At 49.1% G+C, this 20,567-nt stretch overlaps 1 protein-coding gene across 2 annotated transcripts in view; it reads left to right on the top strand.

Moving 5' to 3' along the window:
- The window catches only part of ZHX2 (zinc fingers and homeoboxes 2), a 67,870-nt gene extending 51,949 nt beyond the window's left edge, over positions 1-15,921 (top strand). For both annotated transcript variants that reach the window (XM_080583626.1, XM_080583627.1), the window contains 2 exons: positions 7,919-10,621; positions 15,712-15,921. In XM_080583626.1, coding sequence (XP_080439752.1) covers positions 8,119-10,617 — 2,499 coding nt within the window. In that variant the 5' untranslated portion in view covers positions 7,919-8,118 and the 3' untranslated portion in view covers positions 10,618-10,621; positions 15,712-15,921. The remainder of the gene's footprint in view (positions 1-7,918; positions 10,622-15,711) is intronic.
- Positions 15,922-20,567: the final 4,646 nt, after the last annotated feature.

Consider the following 20,567-nt stretch of genomic DNA (forward strand, 5'->3'; position numbering starts at 1 on the left):
ATCACTGGTGCTCGCCTGCCTCTCCCGGGCCTGTCCCATCCCCTCGGGAGCTGGAGAGGGACAATTCCTGTGAGGCCTTTCCTGAGGGAAAGGCCACTCTCTTGTTTGGGAAAGTAGCCATTGCTGCTATACAAGTATTGAATCAGTCTGTAAGGTGGTGCTTTTCATTCTGGGTAGGTTATTCTATCACTTTCCTAGTCCTCATTTTAGCCACTAAACTTAAACCTGCATTTAAAATAGGGAATTTAAAAAAAAAAACAGAAACAGTGATTGCAGATGAGTACTTAAAATAGAAAATTCACAGCACAAAATGTTCAACTTGCCCATTTCTGGGAGGGGTTGGCCACTAGTGTTCATACAACCAGCAGCACAGAAAACCCGCAGCTTTTACCATGCCTTTGGCTTTGCAGTGGTGTGAATGAGAACGTTTTAGTTCAAAGAACATATCATGAGCAATATACTCTGAAATACGTCTAGTGTGCGATGCTGGCTGACATAGCTCACTCTGGTAAAGCCTGTTGAGCTTTTTTTCACAACACTTGTGTTTTCCAGCATAAATTTCTCCATCTCTTTCCTCCACACCGTGATCACGTAGACCCTGAGCTGTTAATGCAAAGAGGCAGCGTTCGTGTGGATTGGCTTCAGCACGCCATTCTCTGGGGTTTTCTACTACCCTTAGCACCTTTTGAGCACTGCATTTCATCCCACCTCAGCTTATCCCCACCACCACCACCCATCGGTGTTTTATGTGTGTACTTTTGCCTCTTGGTGGCCATGCTGCAGGCGTGGATTCTCCCAGGCAGGGCCGCTCCTGCCCTGCTTCGCAGAGGCGTTGGCACCCAGCTTCACGAGTCATGTTGATGCGGGTCAGGAGTCTTGGGGGCACTTTGCTTTGCTATTCGCATGTTAAAGGTGTGAGCAGCTGATTCTTAAAGCAAAGAAAAAAATACACTTTGCTTCTTCCATGCAGACAAAAATTCATGGCCATCACGCGCCAGGCCATCATGACGGGCCTCAAACATCTGCATGGTTATTTTCTAATTAGAAATGTCTCCATCAACATATGTGAATTAAAAATCTACAGCATTTTCAAATTTATTTTTTCGTGTCTCAGAAAACTATTGCTGTGGCAATCTGTATACCTCCCCATTAATTTTGCTTTATTCAGCTTACAAAGAACAGCAAGGGAGTCAGAGCTCTTGGCTGCTCTCACTTAAATGTTGTTTAAAAGCTCAACTCTGCAGTTCAGAAACCTTCCTTTCTTTCTGTGGTTTTCCCTTTGTAAATCATTGCAGTCCCGATCCATCATGTAGGAATTATTTGCCCTGGTTTGCTTCTGCTTATTCTCCTGCATATAATTAAGCAGTGTTTTTAACTGTGTTATCACAGTGGAGAGCAACAGCATTTTTGCTGTGCTAGCTGATGTGCTTTTTGATATTGCTGCAGCAGCTGCATGCTAAAAACAGTTGTAAGGAAGGAAAAACATCACCCAAGGCGTGTTCCTCTTTGCACCATGAAATGTATCTCTCACCTCTCATCCTTGCGTTTGTAGGAGAATAATATTGCCACAACACTAATGAACATGAGTTTGCCCTCTTTGATAGGGAGCAGGAGAGCAGTTCTGCTTTACTCTGCATCTTTGCACCGCAGCTACCTCCATGGGTGAGGAATAAATGGGCATAGGGGAGTTACAGGGTCATCCAGCAATAGCAGTTCTTGCACAGAACCAAGCTGTGGGCATGATCTCGGTTGGAGTCAAGTGTTTTTTGATTTGCTGTGTGATAAAGCAGGGCAACATCCCGAAACCTAGGGACAGAAAGGCTTGTGACCAAAAAGTCCTTTCCAGGTAGCAGCTGCGGGTGCTGCGCTGTCACTCCTGCTGTGTCCCCAGGCTGGGGAGGGGGAATGGGAGAGCTGAGAGGAGTAGTTGGTACCTTTGTGATAGCGAACGTCATGTTCAGACATGGGTTTTTGTTTGCTTTTGGCTGCAGCCAGATGCTGGCGTAGGGCAGAGCAAGTTTTCCAGTGAGATGAAAAATAAAGGAGTCTGTTGGCAAATCACACTAGCGTCGCTACAGTTTGTTTGGTTTAAAAAAAAAAAAAAAGTATATCTGTGAAAAGCAAAGATCCATTTGCACTGGGTGGGGGTTTCAACCCCTTCGGGGTCTCTGTTGCATCCATTTCATTGAGTCCTGGCTCCTCTGCACTGGAAGTGAGATGCAGTGTGAAGTAGTGGCATTTCTGGTGTGCCTTTCCGTTTCTGCAGCAGTTAAGGTTCCATCTGTATTTTTGATTTGACATCGCTTATGTTTGGGATAGCTTTTGGACAACCTTTCCCAAACTTCCTCATGTTTTTGGGGACCCTGCCACCAAAGCCCCGGGGGAAGAGTCCTGCGACAGGGAGTTCAGCCTCTACTTGAATATTTGCTTTTTTTCCTTTTAATTTGTTGGGAGGTAGTATAACACTGGCTATGGACACAAAGGAAAAATGGGAGAAAGTGAAAAGATGGCAAAATTCAGCACAAGAAAGGTTTGTGATTCATTTTTCCAGCCCTTTGCTTGAACTGTGCTGTTTTGTAAAGCCAGTCCACACGAGCAGTTCTAGTCAGCTTAGTACCACTGGCACAGACTGCCCTGGAGTTTTATTTTTAACAGCTCTGAACTGCTAAGTGCTTCAGGATAGTTACAGCTTTGCCAGCATAAAAGTGTTTTCACTGCCCAAACTTACTTCACTTGAGAAACCTATAGAGGCAGGAATTATCCTTTGCTGCTGGAAGGTGGCATTGCTACCCAAGCAAACATTTTCCAGGGACAGCCAGACCTAAAAACATGGTTTATTTTCCCTGCATAGTTCTCTGCAGTTTCCCAGCCTGGGAGCCAGCAAGCAGCGAGGGAATCTGGCATTTCCCTGGTCATGCACCAAGTCACCAAATGAGTTGCCACTTTGTTCTCCTGTCTGATGCTCCAGAGCCATCTGAACAGGGCTTTGAAAGATCAGAGGACTGTGGCTGGGTTAGTTCGTTAGCTCTTGGAAATTAAACAAAACCAGGCTGGGGCCTCTCTCATAACTGCCACGATGCACTTTTGAGCAGAGATGCTGAAAAGAACACATTGCTTCTGACCTGCGTGCTCCCGTCCTGATTGCTTTGCAGAAGCAAAGCAAATCGAAAGCTCCTGTTACTGCAGACGGGCTCTGTGGTTTGGTTTGGACCTGGTTCACGGAGGCAGCTGTCTGCTTGGAGGCGAGCGCTTTTGTTTTTAACCTGGCTGCCTTTGGCTGCTTTGTGCATCTGCTCGTTTAAAAATAAAAAATAAGCATAACAAATATTTCTTTTTTTCTGCTGTTTTCCCCCCTTGCAGCATGGCAAGCCCAGCAGGAGACGAGGCAGGTCAGCTGCAGGGGTGAGGGCTGCCTTCTCCCACATGCCTGGGCACTCGCTGCTCGCAGGGCAGTTGCCACCAGCGCCTCTGCACCCCATGCATGGTGGTGACAGCAGCTCAAATGGAGGCCAGTGGTCCTAGGTCCCATCCATAATAAAACAAAAACAGCGAACGAGGCTGGCTTTAGCGACAGAGATCATCGTGTATGTGCCAGGAGAAGCCTGTACCCAGTGCAGCCCTGTTTGTCTGGCACTAGATGTGAATTTGGCCCTTGGAACAAGCTGAACAGCGGCTTGGTGAAGTGTGACTTGTGTTGCCATCTCAGCATGCTGCTTGCTGAGCCTTGGTTGTTGCTGAGGGGTATCACCAAATCTGGGGAGTTGCTGCTGGCTGGAGGACCAGCCACCTGCAGGTAAAAGCCGGTGGTTTGTGCAGTCAGGTTTGTGTGTTCCCCTGCCCGTCTCACAGAGATGTGGCATGGGTGGTCTGTATTCATTGTGAGGAGTGACCGGGAGCTCCAGGGCACGAGAAATGCCTTAGCAACTTCATATTTATCCTGGGTGAGGCACTTACCGAGGTCCTGGAGGAGCAGTGGCTTGGAGGTCCCAATAAACTCCTCATACACGCAGTTGCTGGGCCTCGCTTTCCTCCCCCTGTTTCGGGACAAAGGGACAAGTAGGGTCCCTCGCTGGTCGTGGTCTCCCACAAAAAAAAAAAAAAAAAAAAAAAAGCACATCTTGGGTTGAAACTCATTTGTTTTGTTACTGACCTCCAAAAAGCCGCATTTGACTTGGGGTTGGTTTCTATAGTGTGCAGGGATTCTTGTGTGGCAGAAAAACTGTTCAATGTGTAGAGTTAGCACAAAGCAGCGGTTAGAAATACAGAAAAACGCTGCGAAATAGAACGGAGGAAAAGAAGCGATATGTAAAAATACCCAGTAAAATTGTAGCGGACAGAATTTTTTATCCATCCACCCACTTATACGTGTTTTGGAGATACCTTGGCCCACGTTCTGTATCAGAGCATCCGTGCCTGGGGCTGATCCTTGCATCCTTGTGAGAGGTGGGAGTTTGGCACAGCAACCCGACGTGGCAGAGAGCTTGCCGTGCTTCCAGAGAATGGGGAATTCAAGACATTTACCCTGACTTTTAAGAAACATTTGATTGATCCAAAGTAGTAACCTAGATGTTTCTCTTTCTACAGGCTTTCTTTCCCGTCCCATTCCTTTATCTTTTTGTTCTTAGCCCTTTCTTCCTTTTTGGGGGAGAGGGGGATTGATATTCAGTGAAATATAAGTAAGCCTTTCCCTGTCTTTGATGTCTTTTCATTTCCTTCCTTTTGCTGATGTTGCCACATGAATTTTGCAGAAGGTCACACATCAGAAAAGGAGCAGACCATTAAGTGAAGCTGTGTGGCCAGGGAGGGAGAGCAGCAGAGGAGTATCGGGGAGCTGTGGCTCCATCCTCATCCCCACCAGCCTTTCCCAGAGTGCTGCGTTGCACCTCCCTTCCCTCATCTGCAAGCATCAATGTCAGGAGTGCAGTGGGATCTGCAGGGCAGTGTGAGGTGACCCCATTACCTTCACCCCGTTTCCAGCAGCAGCCTGGCTTAGGCAGCCGATTGCACCCCCTTCTCTCACCTTTTGACCCATTTCAACCAGTTTTGATATAGCAAAGTAGCTTCCGGGATAATTAATGCTCTGCAAGCTTCATTAAAAATGGTTGGCCAGGAAGATGGGTGTTCAGACAGTTGTGTGTTTGTGTCTAACTTCTGATCCCATCTGCAGTGGGACACAGCAGGTGACAGACCACAGACAAAATACTCTGTGGGAGGATGATTGTGAAGGGAAATAGAGGGAAATTTTGAAGGAATATGTGGAAATAACAGAGAATATTCGGAGTAATCCAGTTTAAAGGTCAGTCAGCACAAATCTGCAGAAAACCAGGCATCATTTGTTCCACTGTTCATCTGCTTGCTTATTATTAAAAGGGAGAAAGGAAAAAAAAAAAAGCAACAGAGATGGCGGAAACCCAAGGCATGGGTGGCTCGGAGGTGCTGATGCCTTGGGGAATGATAATGAGTGTTGATGATCCCAGGTCAGAGGGAGATGTCACCATGTCATCCTGACCAAGGTAAATGCTTAAGGCATGGCCATAGAATCACAGAATCATTAGGGTTGGAAAAGACCTCCAAGATCACCTGGTCCAACCATCCCCCTACCACCAGTGTCACCCACTAAACCATGTCCCTAAGCACCACGTCCAACCTTTCCTTGAACACCCCCAGGGACGGTGACACCACCACCTCCCTGGGCAACCCGTCCCAATGCCTGACTGCTCTTTCTGAGAAAAAATGTCACTTCATTTCCAACCAGAACCTCCCCTGGCACAACTTGAGGCCATTCCCTCTGGTCCTATCACTGGTTACCTGTGAGAAGGTAGCTCCCCCCAGCTCCCCACACCTTCCTTTCAGGTAGATCATGCTGTGGACAGACCAATCCATGCTTCACTGAGCTGAGTGAAGATGTGCCATTTCCCAGAGCTTAAATGCACCCTCAAGCATCAACCCGATGCTGCAGCGCTTCACCAAATTGGAGCAAGGGTGCAGGAGCACCCCCAGTCTTGGTCAGGCCTTTGGCGGTGGCCGTGAGCATGGAGCACCACGCGTGTAGGCCGAGGCAGCTGCAGTGTAACAAATAGCATCTCTGGACAGCCTCTCCTCCATCCTGCATCTTTGCCATTCCACAGCTTACGTTTCAGCAGAACCTTACCTGCGAAAGTGCTTCATGAAGTGATGTACAGAGAAGCACTTCACGCTGGGTTTTGGGGAAATGGAGCTGGAAGCTGCCATCCCTGTGCTTGTCCGCAGACAAAGCTGCTTCCTCTGTCAGTATATCACTTTAGGTTTCCGTAAATGCAGTAGGGGTATGATCTGCGATGGGCAGACTAGCAGGAATATGCTCTAGAGACTTTCAAAGTACTGATAAACTGCAAACAGAGCTAAGCAGTTAGCATCTGCGTGAGCAGAAATTGTTTCTGGCTCTCATGCCAATGCAGAGGTGAAAAGAGCAGGTTCAGGGGCAGCAGTGAGGTGGTCTGAAACTGCCCGCTGGTGTTGGATGTGTCCGGGGGAACTGCAGTGGGATTTACCTCATCTGATTTTCACTTTGGTGATTCTGCTAGGTGCCGGTCACTGCTCATCATTTACAAGCTTTACAAAAAGGTCTGCATTTTTTTTAGAGATAAGATCTCTAATTCAGATTCTCCATTTAATGTGCTTCTACAAAAATCAACACAGATCCTACCCGCGTTCCATCCTCCTCAAGTCTGTAAGCCCTGGTGCCCCCCACGTCCCATCCCATGGACTCCTTGATGTCAAACGATGAGTTTCCCATCAGGTGCGGAAACGTTACAAACCCAGAGCCCGTCTGATCAAGAAGAGTAGCAAAATTAAAGTCAAGAATTGATTAGAAAAGGCATTTTGTGAAATAGGAAAGACATCTTTTTTTTTTTGCCTCTTGGAACTGTTATAACAATGGAATTCCACTCCCCCCACACACCCCCCCCCGATGAGCACGGGTAGATTATAACACAGCTGGTGTAGTTTCTCTTTTTTTTTGTGGTTGTGCTGACTGATGTTGACTTCAGATCCTTTTAAAATGCATATGTTTTTATGGAATTCTTACATTTGAGAACTTCCAAAACCACTTCACCACGTGAATCGTGTTTTTAAAGTGGATTCTTTTTTTTAATTCTGTAGGCAGTTAAGCGCACAGATCAGGACTCAATGGGAATATCAGCAGGGTCACAAGAAGGGACCCTGTTTAAAAGGGATCTAAGGATGCCTGTGACCTCTGCTAGCTGCCTTTAGAATCAATATTCAGTGAAAAGTGGTAGTTTAAGGAAACTTTTGTTCCAGAAGAGACTTGATAGGCCTCCACAGATCTGCTGCAGTTTCTTTGAACCCACCTCTCATCAAAACACAGACCTTTGAAAATGTTGACTTGCATTAACTATTCTTTCTGCCTTTACTTTTAAAAGCAAGGCAGTCCCTATAGCTTTATTTAGAAATCACCCATCATTAGTAACCACAATCATTTAGTAGACATATTTACAAGGTAAGTGACAGTGGGAAGTAATTAAGTTTAATATAAATCACACTCAATTTCAGATCTGCATGCTTCAAAATAATAATTAATAGAAACTGCAGCTTCTATAAAAAGGTACAGTATTTATAGCAGTGTCTTCTTTCTTTTCCAGCTAAATGCATTGACTCTAGTGGAGATTAAAATCCCCTGTCTGTTCATCTTCCTTGTTTCAAAGTCATTTTCTACCTGTGGTGCACTTCATTGTGAATTATCCACTGCTTTTATTCTTTGTGGGCAGATTTTGCCTCTTAAGTTGATGGGGAGAGTAGCAGGGGAAGAGTTTAGCATTGTCCAAAACGTTATTTTAAATGTATATATCTTGAGCTGTGGCTTTCTGCTCAGTCCATGTTTTACAGATCAGTGCCTAATGGTGTGTGCTTTGTTTCACAGGTGTCATGCAGCTGATGGGTCTGCCGTCCGAGCTGATGGTCACAGCCAGGGCTGAAATCCTTTATTAAACAAAACAGTCAAGTAATCTGGGAAGGTTGGAGCCATTTGCAAGATCTTTTGAGTTTATTGCTCACCCTGCCAAAAAGAAAAAAAAAAAAAAAGTCACCATTTGGGACCACAGCCTGCTGCAAACGGCCGCCATGGCTAGCAAAAGAAAGTCAACAACTCCCTGTATGGTGCGAACTTCTGAAGTGGTGGAACAGGAAGTCACGGAGCGCGTAGAAACTCCGAAAGAGAAGGGGGCTGGCACACCGCAGCAGGACGCTAAAAAAACTTGGCCTTCAGAAAGCTCGGTAAAAGATTGTGAAGTGGTCGAGGCAAAGCCCCCAGCTGAAAATCAGTCTAAGAAACCCCAGGGCGGTTATGAGTGTAAATACTGCCCTTACTCTACACAAAACTTAAATGAATTTACAGAGCATGTTGACACTCAGCATCCAAATGTCATTCTCAACCCCCTGTATGTCTGTGCCGAATGCAATTTCACAACCAAAAAATATGATTCTTTATCTGACCACAACACAAAATACCACCCGGGAGAGAGTAACTTTAAACTGAAATTAATTAAACGGAATAACCAGACTGTTTTAGAGCAGTCCATTGAGACCACCACTAACGATGTCACTGTCACGAGCAGTGGGCTAGAAAATGCAGAGTGTGAGGATTCGCTTCATGGGGGAATTAGTGTGAGTAAAACGCCGATGATGAAGTTGGGAAAGCCTAAAGGGGAAACCAAGAAGGGTCCCAAAAAGCCAGAAGAGGGAGTTACGGAAAACCATGTGGATGGTGCTCTCCCCCGCATCATAACTGAAGCCACTGAAGCTATTGCTTGTATAAACGGAGACCTCCTCCATGACGTGTTAGCTCATGTTATGCCCTCTGTACAGCTACCACCAAATATTAACCTTGTCCCCAAGGTCCCGGTACCTCTGAATAGTACCAAATACAACTCTGCACTGGACACTAACGCAACCATGATCAACTCCTTTAATAAATTCCCTTACCCGACGCAAGCAGAATTGTCATGGTTGACAGCAGCCTCAAAACATCCAGAAGAACAGATCCGAATCTGGTTTGCTACGCAACGTTTGAAGCATGGCATCAGTTGGTCTCCTGAAGAAGTGGAGGAGGCGAGAAAGAAGATGTTCAACGGTACTATCCAGGCAGTTCCCCAAACCATCACCGTCCTGCCAGCTCCTTTGGCAACGGCAAAAATCCCCCCTCCCATCATCCAAACAGCTTTGCCCTGTCAGATACTGGGCCAGACTGGTCTGGTTTTAACCCCTGTGTCAAACGGTTCAGCAGTTTCCTGTTCACCAATTACGCTTGCTGTTGCCCCAAACCAGGGGCAAAAGAGGACAATACAGACCCTAGCAAGTGTCCCGGAGGCCAAGCGTCCTCACGTAGTTCAGGTGCCCGAGAGTCCTGCCAAGCTGACCGCCGTACCGCTGACGCCAGCCAGCGAGCGAAAAAAGACGAAGGAGCAGATAGCAGAGCTGAAGGCCAGCTTCATAGCAAGCCAGTTTCCCGATGACACAGAAGTCTACCGGCTGATAGAGGCAACGGGTCTCTCCCGGAGTGAGATCAAGAAGTGGTTCAGCGACCACAGGTATCGAAGTCAGAGGGGCATTGTGCACGTCACCGGTGATGCTTTAGGGAAAGATCAAATAGCACCTTCACTGGGTCGGCACGGCCGCTCATTCCACCCCTATGCAGATTTTGCACCCCAGAAGTTCAAAGAGAAAACCCAAGAGCAGCTTAGGGCCCTTGAGGAGAGCTTCCTACGATGCTCTTTTCCGACCCAAGGAGAATTGGACAGGCTTCGAGTGGAGACTAAGCTGAGCAGGAGGGAGATTGATTCGTGGTTCTCTGAGCGGAGAAAGATAAGGGACAGCATGGAGCAAGCTGTCTTGGACTCAATGGGATCATACAGAAAAATTAAAGAACAAGGAACTCCCAACGGTGCAATAAGCCAAGCAGAACTGCTGAATAGCTCCCAGCTCCCCGGTGCTTTGTCTGGGTCCTCTGCCACATTTAAGAAGACCCAGGAGCAGATTCATCTACTGAAAAGCACATTTGCAAGAACTCAGTGGCCATCACCCCAGGAGTATGACCAGTTAGCATCTCAGACTGGGCTCACACGAACTGAAATAGTTCGCTGGTTCAAGGAAAACCGGTCTTCGCTAAGAACGGGGTCGCTTAAATGGATTGACCAGTACCAGCAGCAGTACGCCGTTGATGGCCATCACGAGCAAAATCAGAAAAAGGGATCAAAACTCACGGAGAGTCCAAAGAATGGTAACGAGGTGTCTCGGCAGCATTACCAGGAGCATAAAAAGCTGAACGAAGAGAACGCAGGGAAAATGGTGGTGAGAGCCAAAAGGGACTGCGAGCCATTGAAAGACTCTTTGTTGGGGAACCAAGCGGAGGGTGCGGAGAGGCTGGAGTGCAACAGCCACGACGGCCACGGCAGCGAGGAGAACGAGGAGCCGGCCGAGGTCAACTGGGTGGAGGTGACGGTGGGCGAGGATGACGCCGCATCGGACTGTACGGACAGCTGGAGCCAGGCGGCGCCCGAAGGGCAGGCGGAGCTGGCGGACTTTGACTCTGAAAGTATATCTGGAGACAATGCCCACGTATAGACAGGTAATGCTGGTGGTGCCCTGCTTCTCTGGGCCGGCCTCAGGCCGGGTGTGCTTCCAGCATCCCCTAGCCCCTTTTCGGTGCAAATCCCAAAAAGCCCGTCCCTGCCGGATCCTGGTGCCTGCTGGATGCCTGAGCACAAGGGAGAGCTGTCCTGGTTGTAAATTGAAGCAGTTGCTTGCCAGGGAGGGGTTAGTGCTGTGCGCCAGGTTTCTCCTTTCATTTTGGGTCAACTCCCGTTTAAGGGCGTTATTTTACTTTTTATTTTTTTTGCAGTAAGTGCTTAAGTCCTGAACTTCTGCCTTTAAATGACCCGTGTAACCTCTGCAGAGCCTGATGTAAAACACACCAGTGGAGCCATGCAAAGAAATAATAGGTGATACTAGTTCCCGATAGCCCTTTTGCTAACAGATCACTGATCTCCCACGGACAGAGGCCGCAGCGCCTGGTTTTGCACCTCGGCTCCTTCCTTTGCAGCAGAATAAAAGCTCTCTGCGGGAAGGGCCCGGGCCAGCGATGCTTCTTTATGCAACAGCAAGCAAAAAATGCTGTGGGGCCTCAAGCGGCTCATGTAAATGTGCTCTCTTCCTCTTGCAGGTGAGAACTGTCTCCAGCCTTGCTTTGTTCTGCTTGCTCACTGTAGAGGCTTAGGAAATGCTCCAGACTAAGCTGTGTGGGTGTTTTAGCAGCTCTTCTTCACAGGATCCTGAATTTAAAAGCAAGCTGCAGGGTCTTTTCTTAAGGGGGCTGGGGAGTTATGTGAGCTTTCACAACATGAGAGGATGTGTTGTTTGGAGACCTGAGGCCTGCTTCTGATCACAGTTACGCAGGTATAAATCTGGAGCAAGCTCTGTCGGGGTTTCTTGACTTGCGTGTTGAGTTCCCCAGAGCCTTTAACGTTCTGTGCATGGTACAGCCGAGATCAGAGCCCGTCTTTCCGGAGCTGGAGTCTCTTTATGCTACAACTTACCCAACAGAAAGCACAGCACCACGCACTGACAAACAATTAGAGAACTTGGATTTTTGAAAGAATTAATGCACCTCTGATGTCTAATAAGTATAATATGCTAAAATATTAAAAAGAAAAAAAAAAAGAAATACAAAAGCCAGGACTAGAGGAAGTCCCTACCCTTGCACTAAGGACGTTTGCTATTGCAGCTGGCAGGCCTCAGGTTGAACTGCTTCGTGTTGCAGAAGTGCAGGTTTTTTCTTAGCAATCTCTGCTGGCCAGCCTAGAGCCCTCCGGTTTCTCCTTGTGCTGCATGTATATGCAAAAGTCTGCTAGACACTCTGAGTTCAAAAAGGGTTTCCAACCCTGCAGTGGTTGCATTTTGAACTACAGTTTGGGCATTCAAGAGATGTCACTGTGTCCGTACCACGGAGTATGTTAAAGCTCCAGGCTGCGCTACAAAACTGTCCTGGGCTGTGCTTGCAGAAGCTGCTGGCTGGGGGTGTGAGGAGCGGGTTGTGGCAAGCACAGAGACTGGAGGAAGACGGGCTGGGGACATCACCTGGAGCTGCTGTGGCTGCTGCAGAGGCACACAGGGGTGCCACGGCTCTGCAGCCACATACGAAACCAGACCCAGGATCTGATCACATGAGCAATGTGAAAGTGCACCATGGGATTTATATTTTTCTGTCAGGGTTTGTCATTCCAGATCATTTTGCCGTTCCAGCTACAAACAGTTACCCTAATGTAACCGAGGGGAGGGAGCAGGCTGTGGGCGAGGAGGGGGAATGGGGGGCAGATAGCAGGGAGGGGGACCTGGCACCACTTTCTCACAACTCTCTCGTGCTGTGAGACCGAGCCTTGCCTCAGCCCTCTTCCCAAGGGACAGGTCGGTGCCTGCACTGCAGTGCTAGCAGGATAAATTGGGGTGAAACTTCTGCCATCACGCCCTGCTGCTGCCCTCGAAGCTCCACAGCTGTGGAGGTGCTCAAGGGTCATCAGAGAGGAACTGTAATAGGAACTTTACTCTCAGATAAACTTTCACCAGTTTATCCTTTTCGTGAGGACCTTCCAAGGGCCTGCTGTAAAATGCACCAGCTGAGAAAAGATGCACCAGAGCAGGGCTTTCCCTGCAATTCCGGAAGATCAGACGACCATTTTGTCCTCCAAACTTCGCCTATTTCTCAGCATCCCAACCTGGCGACTTGACAAAAGCCCAAAGCCTTTCTCTCTTTTGTTCCACATCGTCTTCCCGGCACATCTCAGCCCAGAAGTGCCAGTGCCTGGGTGGGAGGCGCTGTCACAGCCGTGGTGACGTGAAAGCCAGGAGCTTTATCCCCTGCACTGATGGGACCCGTGGAAAAATCCCAGCTTCTTTGTCCTTCAGGATAAACTGTCGCTCTCATTTTTGCGAAGGCTGGCTATCTTGTTTGATTTTGAACTGAAACTTTGGAGTTGAGCTAGCAAGGTGTTACCCGAGGTGACACCCAGGGTATGACCCAAAAGCAAAGACCGTGTGAGACCTGACGGTGAGCTTGTTTCTGTGTGTTCTCACGTAAAAAAGTCTGATTCTTCCTAACACCATAGCCCTCGGTGCCTTCGAGGGGCCGTGTCACCATCCTGGCTGCACACAGGAGGCGCTGCCAAGCGCTGAGTTGCTGACAAGGGACTTTTCCTCCTCTTGGCTCTTGCACAGCTGCAGTCACGGTGTGAAACTTCCACTGCTGCGCTTCACTTTGTGCAGAAACGTGCTCCTTTGATATTCACGCTGTTGCTATTTTCTCAGCCTGACATGAGCGCTTTAAAGCGAACATTTTTCTGCGCTCAGTCCCCGTACTTCTGTTGTGCAGCTTCTGCAAAACTTGAAGTGCTGCAGAACTTCTGAGATCCCTCTTTGCCTCCCCCAGGTAGTTTTATAAGTTCCTGAAACCATTAGGGAGTATTCGTATTACAGCCTCGATGGACCTGGTGCCTGAGAAAATGGGTTCTTCAAAACTGATGCATTTCCAGTTGTTTCTGCTGGACTTTCACGGCCTCGTGGCCACACCATCCACAGGCTAATGGGGTCTCTGTTATAAAGCCTGCTTCTGCCTATCTGAAGCTTTTGCCAAAACTGGATGAATTCCACGGAGCAGAGTCAGGTTTCCTGAACACTCCCTCAAGACTTGTCCCCGTAGGGCACCTTCGGGATGCTGAGTGGCCGCTGCAAGGCGCGCTGAAGCCCTCACTAAAAATGCCCCGGCTGCTGCGTGACGAAGCTTTGCATCCCTCGTGTATCGGCACAGCCTTAGCTCCCTGTCCATCCGTGCCGAGATTCCTGCCTTCCGACAGCGTGGGTCAAAACCAGGTCTCTTGTCACCACTTGCGCAAGCCTGACGAACAGAAATCCGCCTCGAATTAAACGCAGCACATCACGGCTCAGCCCCGGGAGCAGGAGCAGAGCATGCCGGAGCGGCTGGCAGCCTCTGCTGGCTTTCTTCACAGCATTATCTCCCCGGGGGGTTTTCCCAAGATTTCCTCAGACCAGAGCTTTTGTCTTTTCTCAGAAATGTACTTTTTTTTTTTTTTTTTCCCCCACCACCACTTTCTCCACCGAAAACTTTCTGATTCAGGGTTGCTCTCACAACCTCCATTTCAAGCCCAGAGGCCTTCTACCGAGGTAGAAGATGCTCTCGAGGGCCACGAACGCTCCCCGGGGTCGCTGTGACGCCCTTCCACAGCCCAGGGAGCTCGGCCGAGCTGTGCTGAAGGCCAAGATCTGGGAGCTGCACACCAGAAGGCCCCAGAGAAGCCAGGCCTTGCTCGCTGCGTGGTGCTGAGCATCAGCAGCAGTCTGGGCCCTCCCGGTGCCCTCAGCTCCTTTCACACCGCGGTGGGAGCCGAGATCAGTCGGATGCTGGTGGCCCAGCACATTCCTCGGTGTCTGAGACTGGTGAAAGCTCCCAGCACCGGGGTTTCCCTTCCTTTCTGTTCGAGTTCTCATTTTTCTTGTGGTTTGGTGCTCGATCCGTGAAGCTGGCTGCAGCGCCTGCTGCCGACGGTGGGCTCCACGGCCCCTGTCCTGAAGGCAGCGTGGGACTTCCCAGCGGTTTTTGCAGAACTGAAGCATTTTAGGGACTCGCCGTTTCCCCTAAAACCAGTAAGCTGTGTTGGAGACCCAGCAATGAAGGACTTCAGAGGGAGAAGCAAAACCCAAAGCAGCAATTACAAATTTGCAGTGCTTTAGAAGGCACAGAGAGGTTGTCTGAGTAAAGGCTGCAGGGACAAGGAGGGTTTTTTTTTTTTCCTTTCGTGTTGGCACAAACCCACGCTCTTTTGCTGGGCTGGGCCGCTTTGCTTTCTGAGGTGCAGATGCCAGACAGAGCTCAGTGCCTCTGTGGGAAACGACAGAGCTAGTAGCAACGTTCGTAAAAGGTGTGAAATAAGGGCTGCGGTGAGCATTGGTGCAGGAGAAACCACCCCGTGCTGCCGCCTGCAGCTGCAGCCTGGGTCGGTGCTCACACTTCCTGCACTCTCACACTTTACTCATGGGGAAAACCACGCTGGAAGTCATCCCTGTAGGGCTGACATCCCTGTAGGGCTGACATCCCTGTAGGGCTGACATCCCTTGCCATCTCCCTGTAGGAGCGCCCTCGCCCTGTGTCCCCATCTGTTCACAGGGCCGTGTGTAGGCAGGCAGCTGTTGGAGGGCTGGTTTCGAGTTTGTATAATTCTTTTCTAAATCCGTGCCATATAATGAGAGGATTTGCCGGGGAAGAAAGGTCTGAAGTCTCCTTGCCTTTAGCTCCATCTCTCCTGTGGGCACAAAGCAGCTGCCCCCAGCCCTCGGGTGTCACCCACGAGCCGGTGCAGGCTCTGCCCGAGGTGTTCGCAGCAGCGAGCGATCGGCAAGAGTCAAGGCTGGGCTTGTTTGTCCCCATCAGCGGTCTGTAGGGGGGTATTAGCTGGCTGTTGGGCACAACAAAACAAATCTGGCACCCTGCTGCAGCACCAGTGATAGGGACAGGCTTCAGGGGGTGGTTAGTACCAAATGCAGGGCCACGGCAGCTGCAGGGATGTAAATCGGGTGCTGCATTAATCAACAGCCCAAGTAGCTGTTCGTGGTGTCTTTAAAAGTAATATGTTTCTTCTTTAATTTTTGCAGGGGTACTCATCAGCTGCACTGTCCTGACAATGAAGGGGAATTCTGCCTGAAAATAGAACAAAAATCTATTTTCCTGCCTGGGGTGAGATAGCGTGTTGCGACTCCAAGTCTCAAACCGTGCTCGCGGAGGCACAGTGAGAAATACTCTTGTGGAGCACCGTCATGGGGTTGTTTATAGTGCCAAAGTCCTACTACTGCATTGAAAAGGAAAAGGAAGAAAGAAAAAAGGGTCCTTGTACATAGGGTTCTCCTTCGCTTTTCTCCCACCCACTTTCCTGCCCATCCTCTTCCTGTACTGGAACAGATTTGTACGACGTGGAAATTTTGTTAACTTTTTAATAGGTGCAAGTTATTCTTGCATATAACGCCATGGCAAAATTTTAGGGTTGGTTTTGGGGGAGGGAGGTGTCTTTTGTGGGGAGGGGGGAGAGGAGATTTTTTTTTTTCCGAATCACCGAATCACAAAACAGCTGAGGTTGGCAGGGCCCCCTGGGGTCCACCTGGTCCCCCCCTGCTCAAGCAGGGACGCCCAGAGAAGGGTGCCCAGGGCCACGTCCAAGCGGCTTTTAAAGATCTCCAGGGGAGACCCTACAACCTCTCGGAAGTGTTTGAAGAAAGATTTGCAATTTTAGGAATCTCTTTGGTGCCGATCGACATCCGATCCCAGATTCCCACCCCAGCAGCCGTTTACATTTCAGCCCACGCAATGCAGTTTGGGTTTGGGGAGGGGAGGGGCGGTCTGCCTTGGTTGGGGCTTTGGTTTTTTTTTTTCCCTGTTGTTTTGACTTTTTTGTTTTGTTTTATGGCCATCTTCTACTGGTTGAAAAATTTAAATCTGTGCTTTCCTGTGCTCCTATGAAGCGAGTCTTCTCCAGCTCCTGTACTTCACTTTTCACAAACGAGGCCAGACCGTGGGTCTCTGACGATCTTCGCTACAATGCCTTTTTTTTTTTTTTCCTGTTTGTTTGGTTTTAGCACTTTTTGTTTGAACACGCAACCCCCGGAGGGGTTGGAGTGAGAAAATGAAGATGCTTCGTAATCTGAACTTGTTTGCGTTTCTCGGGCTGGTACAAGGATGGACAGCATAAACACAAGCCTGTCCGCCAGCTTTAGATGTTGCAGCGCACAACGGAAATTTCTGATTAACCCTTGCCACTAAATTTTTAGATCAGTTCTAGATTCCTGAGTGCACTTTTTTCAAGTACTGCTCATTTTCCTTTGTGCGAGGTGTCTGTACGTGCGGGTGTGAGGAGGAAGAAGAGGAGGGAGAGCTGGAGCATGCGTGCGGATGCAGGAGCCGGCCGCTCGGTTACTCGGACCAGCTGCATTTTGAAACCTTACCCATATTTCAGTACACTGCACAAACACAATGCGTTAGGGAGTTTGAATAAATCCAGTTTTTCTAACTTGTTGCTCATTTGTTGTAACTCAATAAAACAAAAGCTAGACATTTTGGTAACCTTTTTCTTGTCTCTCTCTTTTTTTTTTTTTTAATCTTCTTAATTAAAAACAAAGATCGGCCGCCGCCAGCTCCACGTTGTGCAGAGGAGCTCAGGGGCTTTAGAGCTGCGATTAGGGTTGGAACTGGTTTTGCAGTAATCGGCTTGGCAAACGCGAACCAGATTAAAATGAACAGCTCAGTCCACTACTGATTTTTATTTTCCTGGTGTCAGACAGTTGTACGCCATGTGAGGGGGTCGGATAGTGCCTGGGAATGGGGAACCAAGCCCCTGCCCCATGCATGGGGCATGCATGGATTTAGGGGTACCTTTATATTGGTTGCCCTTACAACCTGAATGAAGGAAGGAAGGAACGAATGAAAGAAACCTTCCCCATGACATTTAAACATCAAGGGAAGTTTACAGTAAGTAGGGAGGAGGACTCGGTGACTTTTCTTACCATAAAGCTGTCCAGGACATTGCTGAAAGGGGCTGAACCAGCGCCCATCTCCTTTTGGGGCTGGGAACTGCAGTGGCTGCACTCACCCTGATCCTACACCAAAATCTGATGGCAAAAGGTACAGAAAGCAGCCCAGCTGCTCCTCCAGCACCTGCAGCCTGCCGGTGAGCACGCACACGGGCTGTGCCATTGACCACGACGGCGCAGGAGGCTGCATGGGGCGATCCTGCCTGCATGGAGCCCGATGTCCTGTGCAGCCCCTTCTGTCCCCCCTGCATGGGCTGTCGGATGGCTGGATGTGTGTGTCAGGAGGCAACGTGTCTGATGGCTTTCCTCCAGGGCTGCAAACTTGTAGCTGAAGCTAATTGCCACTTCTGCCTGCTTTGCTTACATGAAAGGATGCTAATATTTTAATTGCCCTCGTGCACAGTTTTTAACAGCCACTTGGCAGCTTAATATTCCAGTTTGTGTCTCTTCTGGCTGATGTGCGTGTAAGTATGTGTGTCTGGAGTGCTGACCTACTTTGTTTAACTAGCAGCGCTCCCGTGGCTCTCGGGAGTTTTCGGCAGAACAAGACCCACCTGGGTTGCCTGTATTTGCACAGCACCAGCCGCCATGGGATTGGGGACTGGGGCTCAGTAGGATCACTGCAATTCAACCAGAACAATAGCGGCAGCCCTGGAGTTTGTTATTGCAGAGATAATAAAGTCAAAGCTCTCCCAGAGCAAACAAACATGCTTGCAGAAGAGCAGCAGGGCTTTGCCAGCCCCGGCCGGGAGCGCCGGCCGCACGGCCATGGGTTGAGGATGGGGGCAAGCCTCCGAGTGCCACGGTTCCTCCTGGAAAACCAATCCCACTTCCTTTTTACGCAAAAGCACCCCAGTGCCACACAAAGGTTGCTTTAGGGGGGATGCCTGAGCAAGTTTGCAGAGAGGGCACTGCGAGCAGGCTTTGCTGTAATTAATAACGACACGGTGACTGAAGCTCTAGGAGAGGCCAAGTGGCGAGGCACAATCAGGACGTTGTTCGTGCTCCGCTGTGATCGGGGACGGCCTTGGGCACGGGGTTTCACTGCGCATGGATGAGAACAGGCTGCTGATGCTGACTTTCCCCATGCACAGCTCTGCCTCCCCTCTCCATGGCCTGGCTAGGGCAGGCACTTGTGCAGTGCTTCTTTTAAAAAATATTGCTTGGGGAAAAAAAAATCCATCACTCAGAAGCCAGGAACTTGAATTAGGTGGCCTGTGCTTTTCTAATTTAGTCTGCTTGTGCACTGACAAGAGGATGGTTTTTGGTTACATGCACACATGGCTTTCCGTGCCTGGTCCATAAGATGATCAGTAAATGAGACACCCTTTGCTTCTTGCTGTTGTTATTCGGGCCTTGCTTAGAAAAATAGATTTCTTTGTTTTGTTTTATTATTTTTTTCTATAACTGATGTCTCAGCAGCTCAGGACTCCACCACCGTTACAGAGCTTCCTCAATAACTCACAGCAGTGTGACTGGGCCTTGATCCCTCTTGTAACGGGGAAGCTGAAGCACAGACATTTCCAGGTCCTCCTAGTACTGGAACGTGATTGAAAACAGCCAAGGACTGCAGGTGTTTTTGCTGGGCTTGGCCTTTTCTAGCCCTTTTAGTGTATAACATGAGGTTACCACTGATCCTGGCTGCACCTCAAGCTCTCACCTTGCCTGCAAAACAAATCCTAGACGTTCACATCCAGCACCCGAGGAGCATTTCACCAAAGTTTGATGCCAAACGGCCACCACTGCCAAGTGGAGGGTGTGAAGACCTGAGTCCACCTTCTTCTTCTTCTTGGCATTGCTTCCTCGCCAGCAGCCCTGCGGTTCTGACTGGGCAGGAGGACCAAAAACAGCCAAGTTTCATCTTCTGCACCGGCCCTCAGCAAGGCAGTCACCAGACAGCTCTGCCTGAGGAAACCAGAAGCCAAATTTGAATATTTGGGGGATGTTGGCAGGAGTCCATGGGACAACGGTGGCCAGACTGCACGAAGAGCCCATAGGGAGTTGGCCACACAAAAGCCCCTGTCAACACATGCCACAAAATCCCTGGCAATCCACTATATGCTCAGCCATATAACACATAGGAACTTGTTGTTGCTACCAGTGGCTTAGAATTTGACCAAATTTGGGTGCATTTTCCTAGGGGTGATGAAAAGCAGCACTGGTACAGGCCCTTTTCCTCCTAATGTCCTTTCCCTGAAGGGCACTAGAGCTTTCCTAAATCAACGCCCCCAGAAGTTTTTCATGGGAGCAGAATTTATTACTCTGATTTTATGGAAGTAATTCAGGGCTTTTTGGCTGAAGTCTTCCATGTGTCAAAATTAATTAATTAACAAACACTTGATCTGGAGACTGGGCAGGGAAATTCCCATCTCAGAGTTACCAGCAGCCGGTTTTCCTGCTGGAGGGAGCACGGATCAGGTGCTGTGAACATCTCCTTTGTGACGATGCAGAAACCCACCCAGAGCAGCCCCACACTGCCCTTCCCCGTTCTGCTCGCTGCGGTGCCAAACACATGGCATCCTCCAACCCCTGTTTGCCCTGCTCCCCGAGGAATTACATTCCCCTATTTTTGCAGACTGTGTGCATATATTCGCTAAATACATTGTGAATTCACCCAAGCATAACAACGCCAGTTTTAAATTTTGCCCTGAATCTGAACACTGGTTAGATTTCTAGCACTCATAGACTGGATTTTGTAGTTTTTGGAAGTTCTGCCTAGGAATCGATGAAGATAATACCTCTCACCTCATGCTTGCCTTCAGCCGAGGGCCATCCTTGGGCAGCCACCAAAGCTCCGCTGACACACGCAGCAAGGCTGCGATGTGCCACCAGGCATCACTGGCCCCAGCAATCGCTTGCGACACATTTTGTTGGCACACATCGTGCAGGAGAGCTCAGGAAACACAGTCCCATCTGCTACCCGCAGAGTC

This window comes from Anser brachyrhynchus (assembly GCF_964034855.1).
Source record: "Anser brachyrhynchus genome assembly, chromosome: 2".
Taxonomy (NCBI): Eukaryota; Metazoa; Chordata; class Aves; order Anseriformes; family Anatidae; genus Anser; species Anser brachyrhynchus.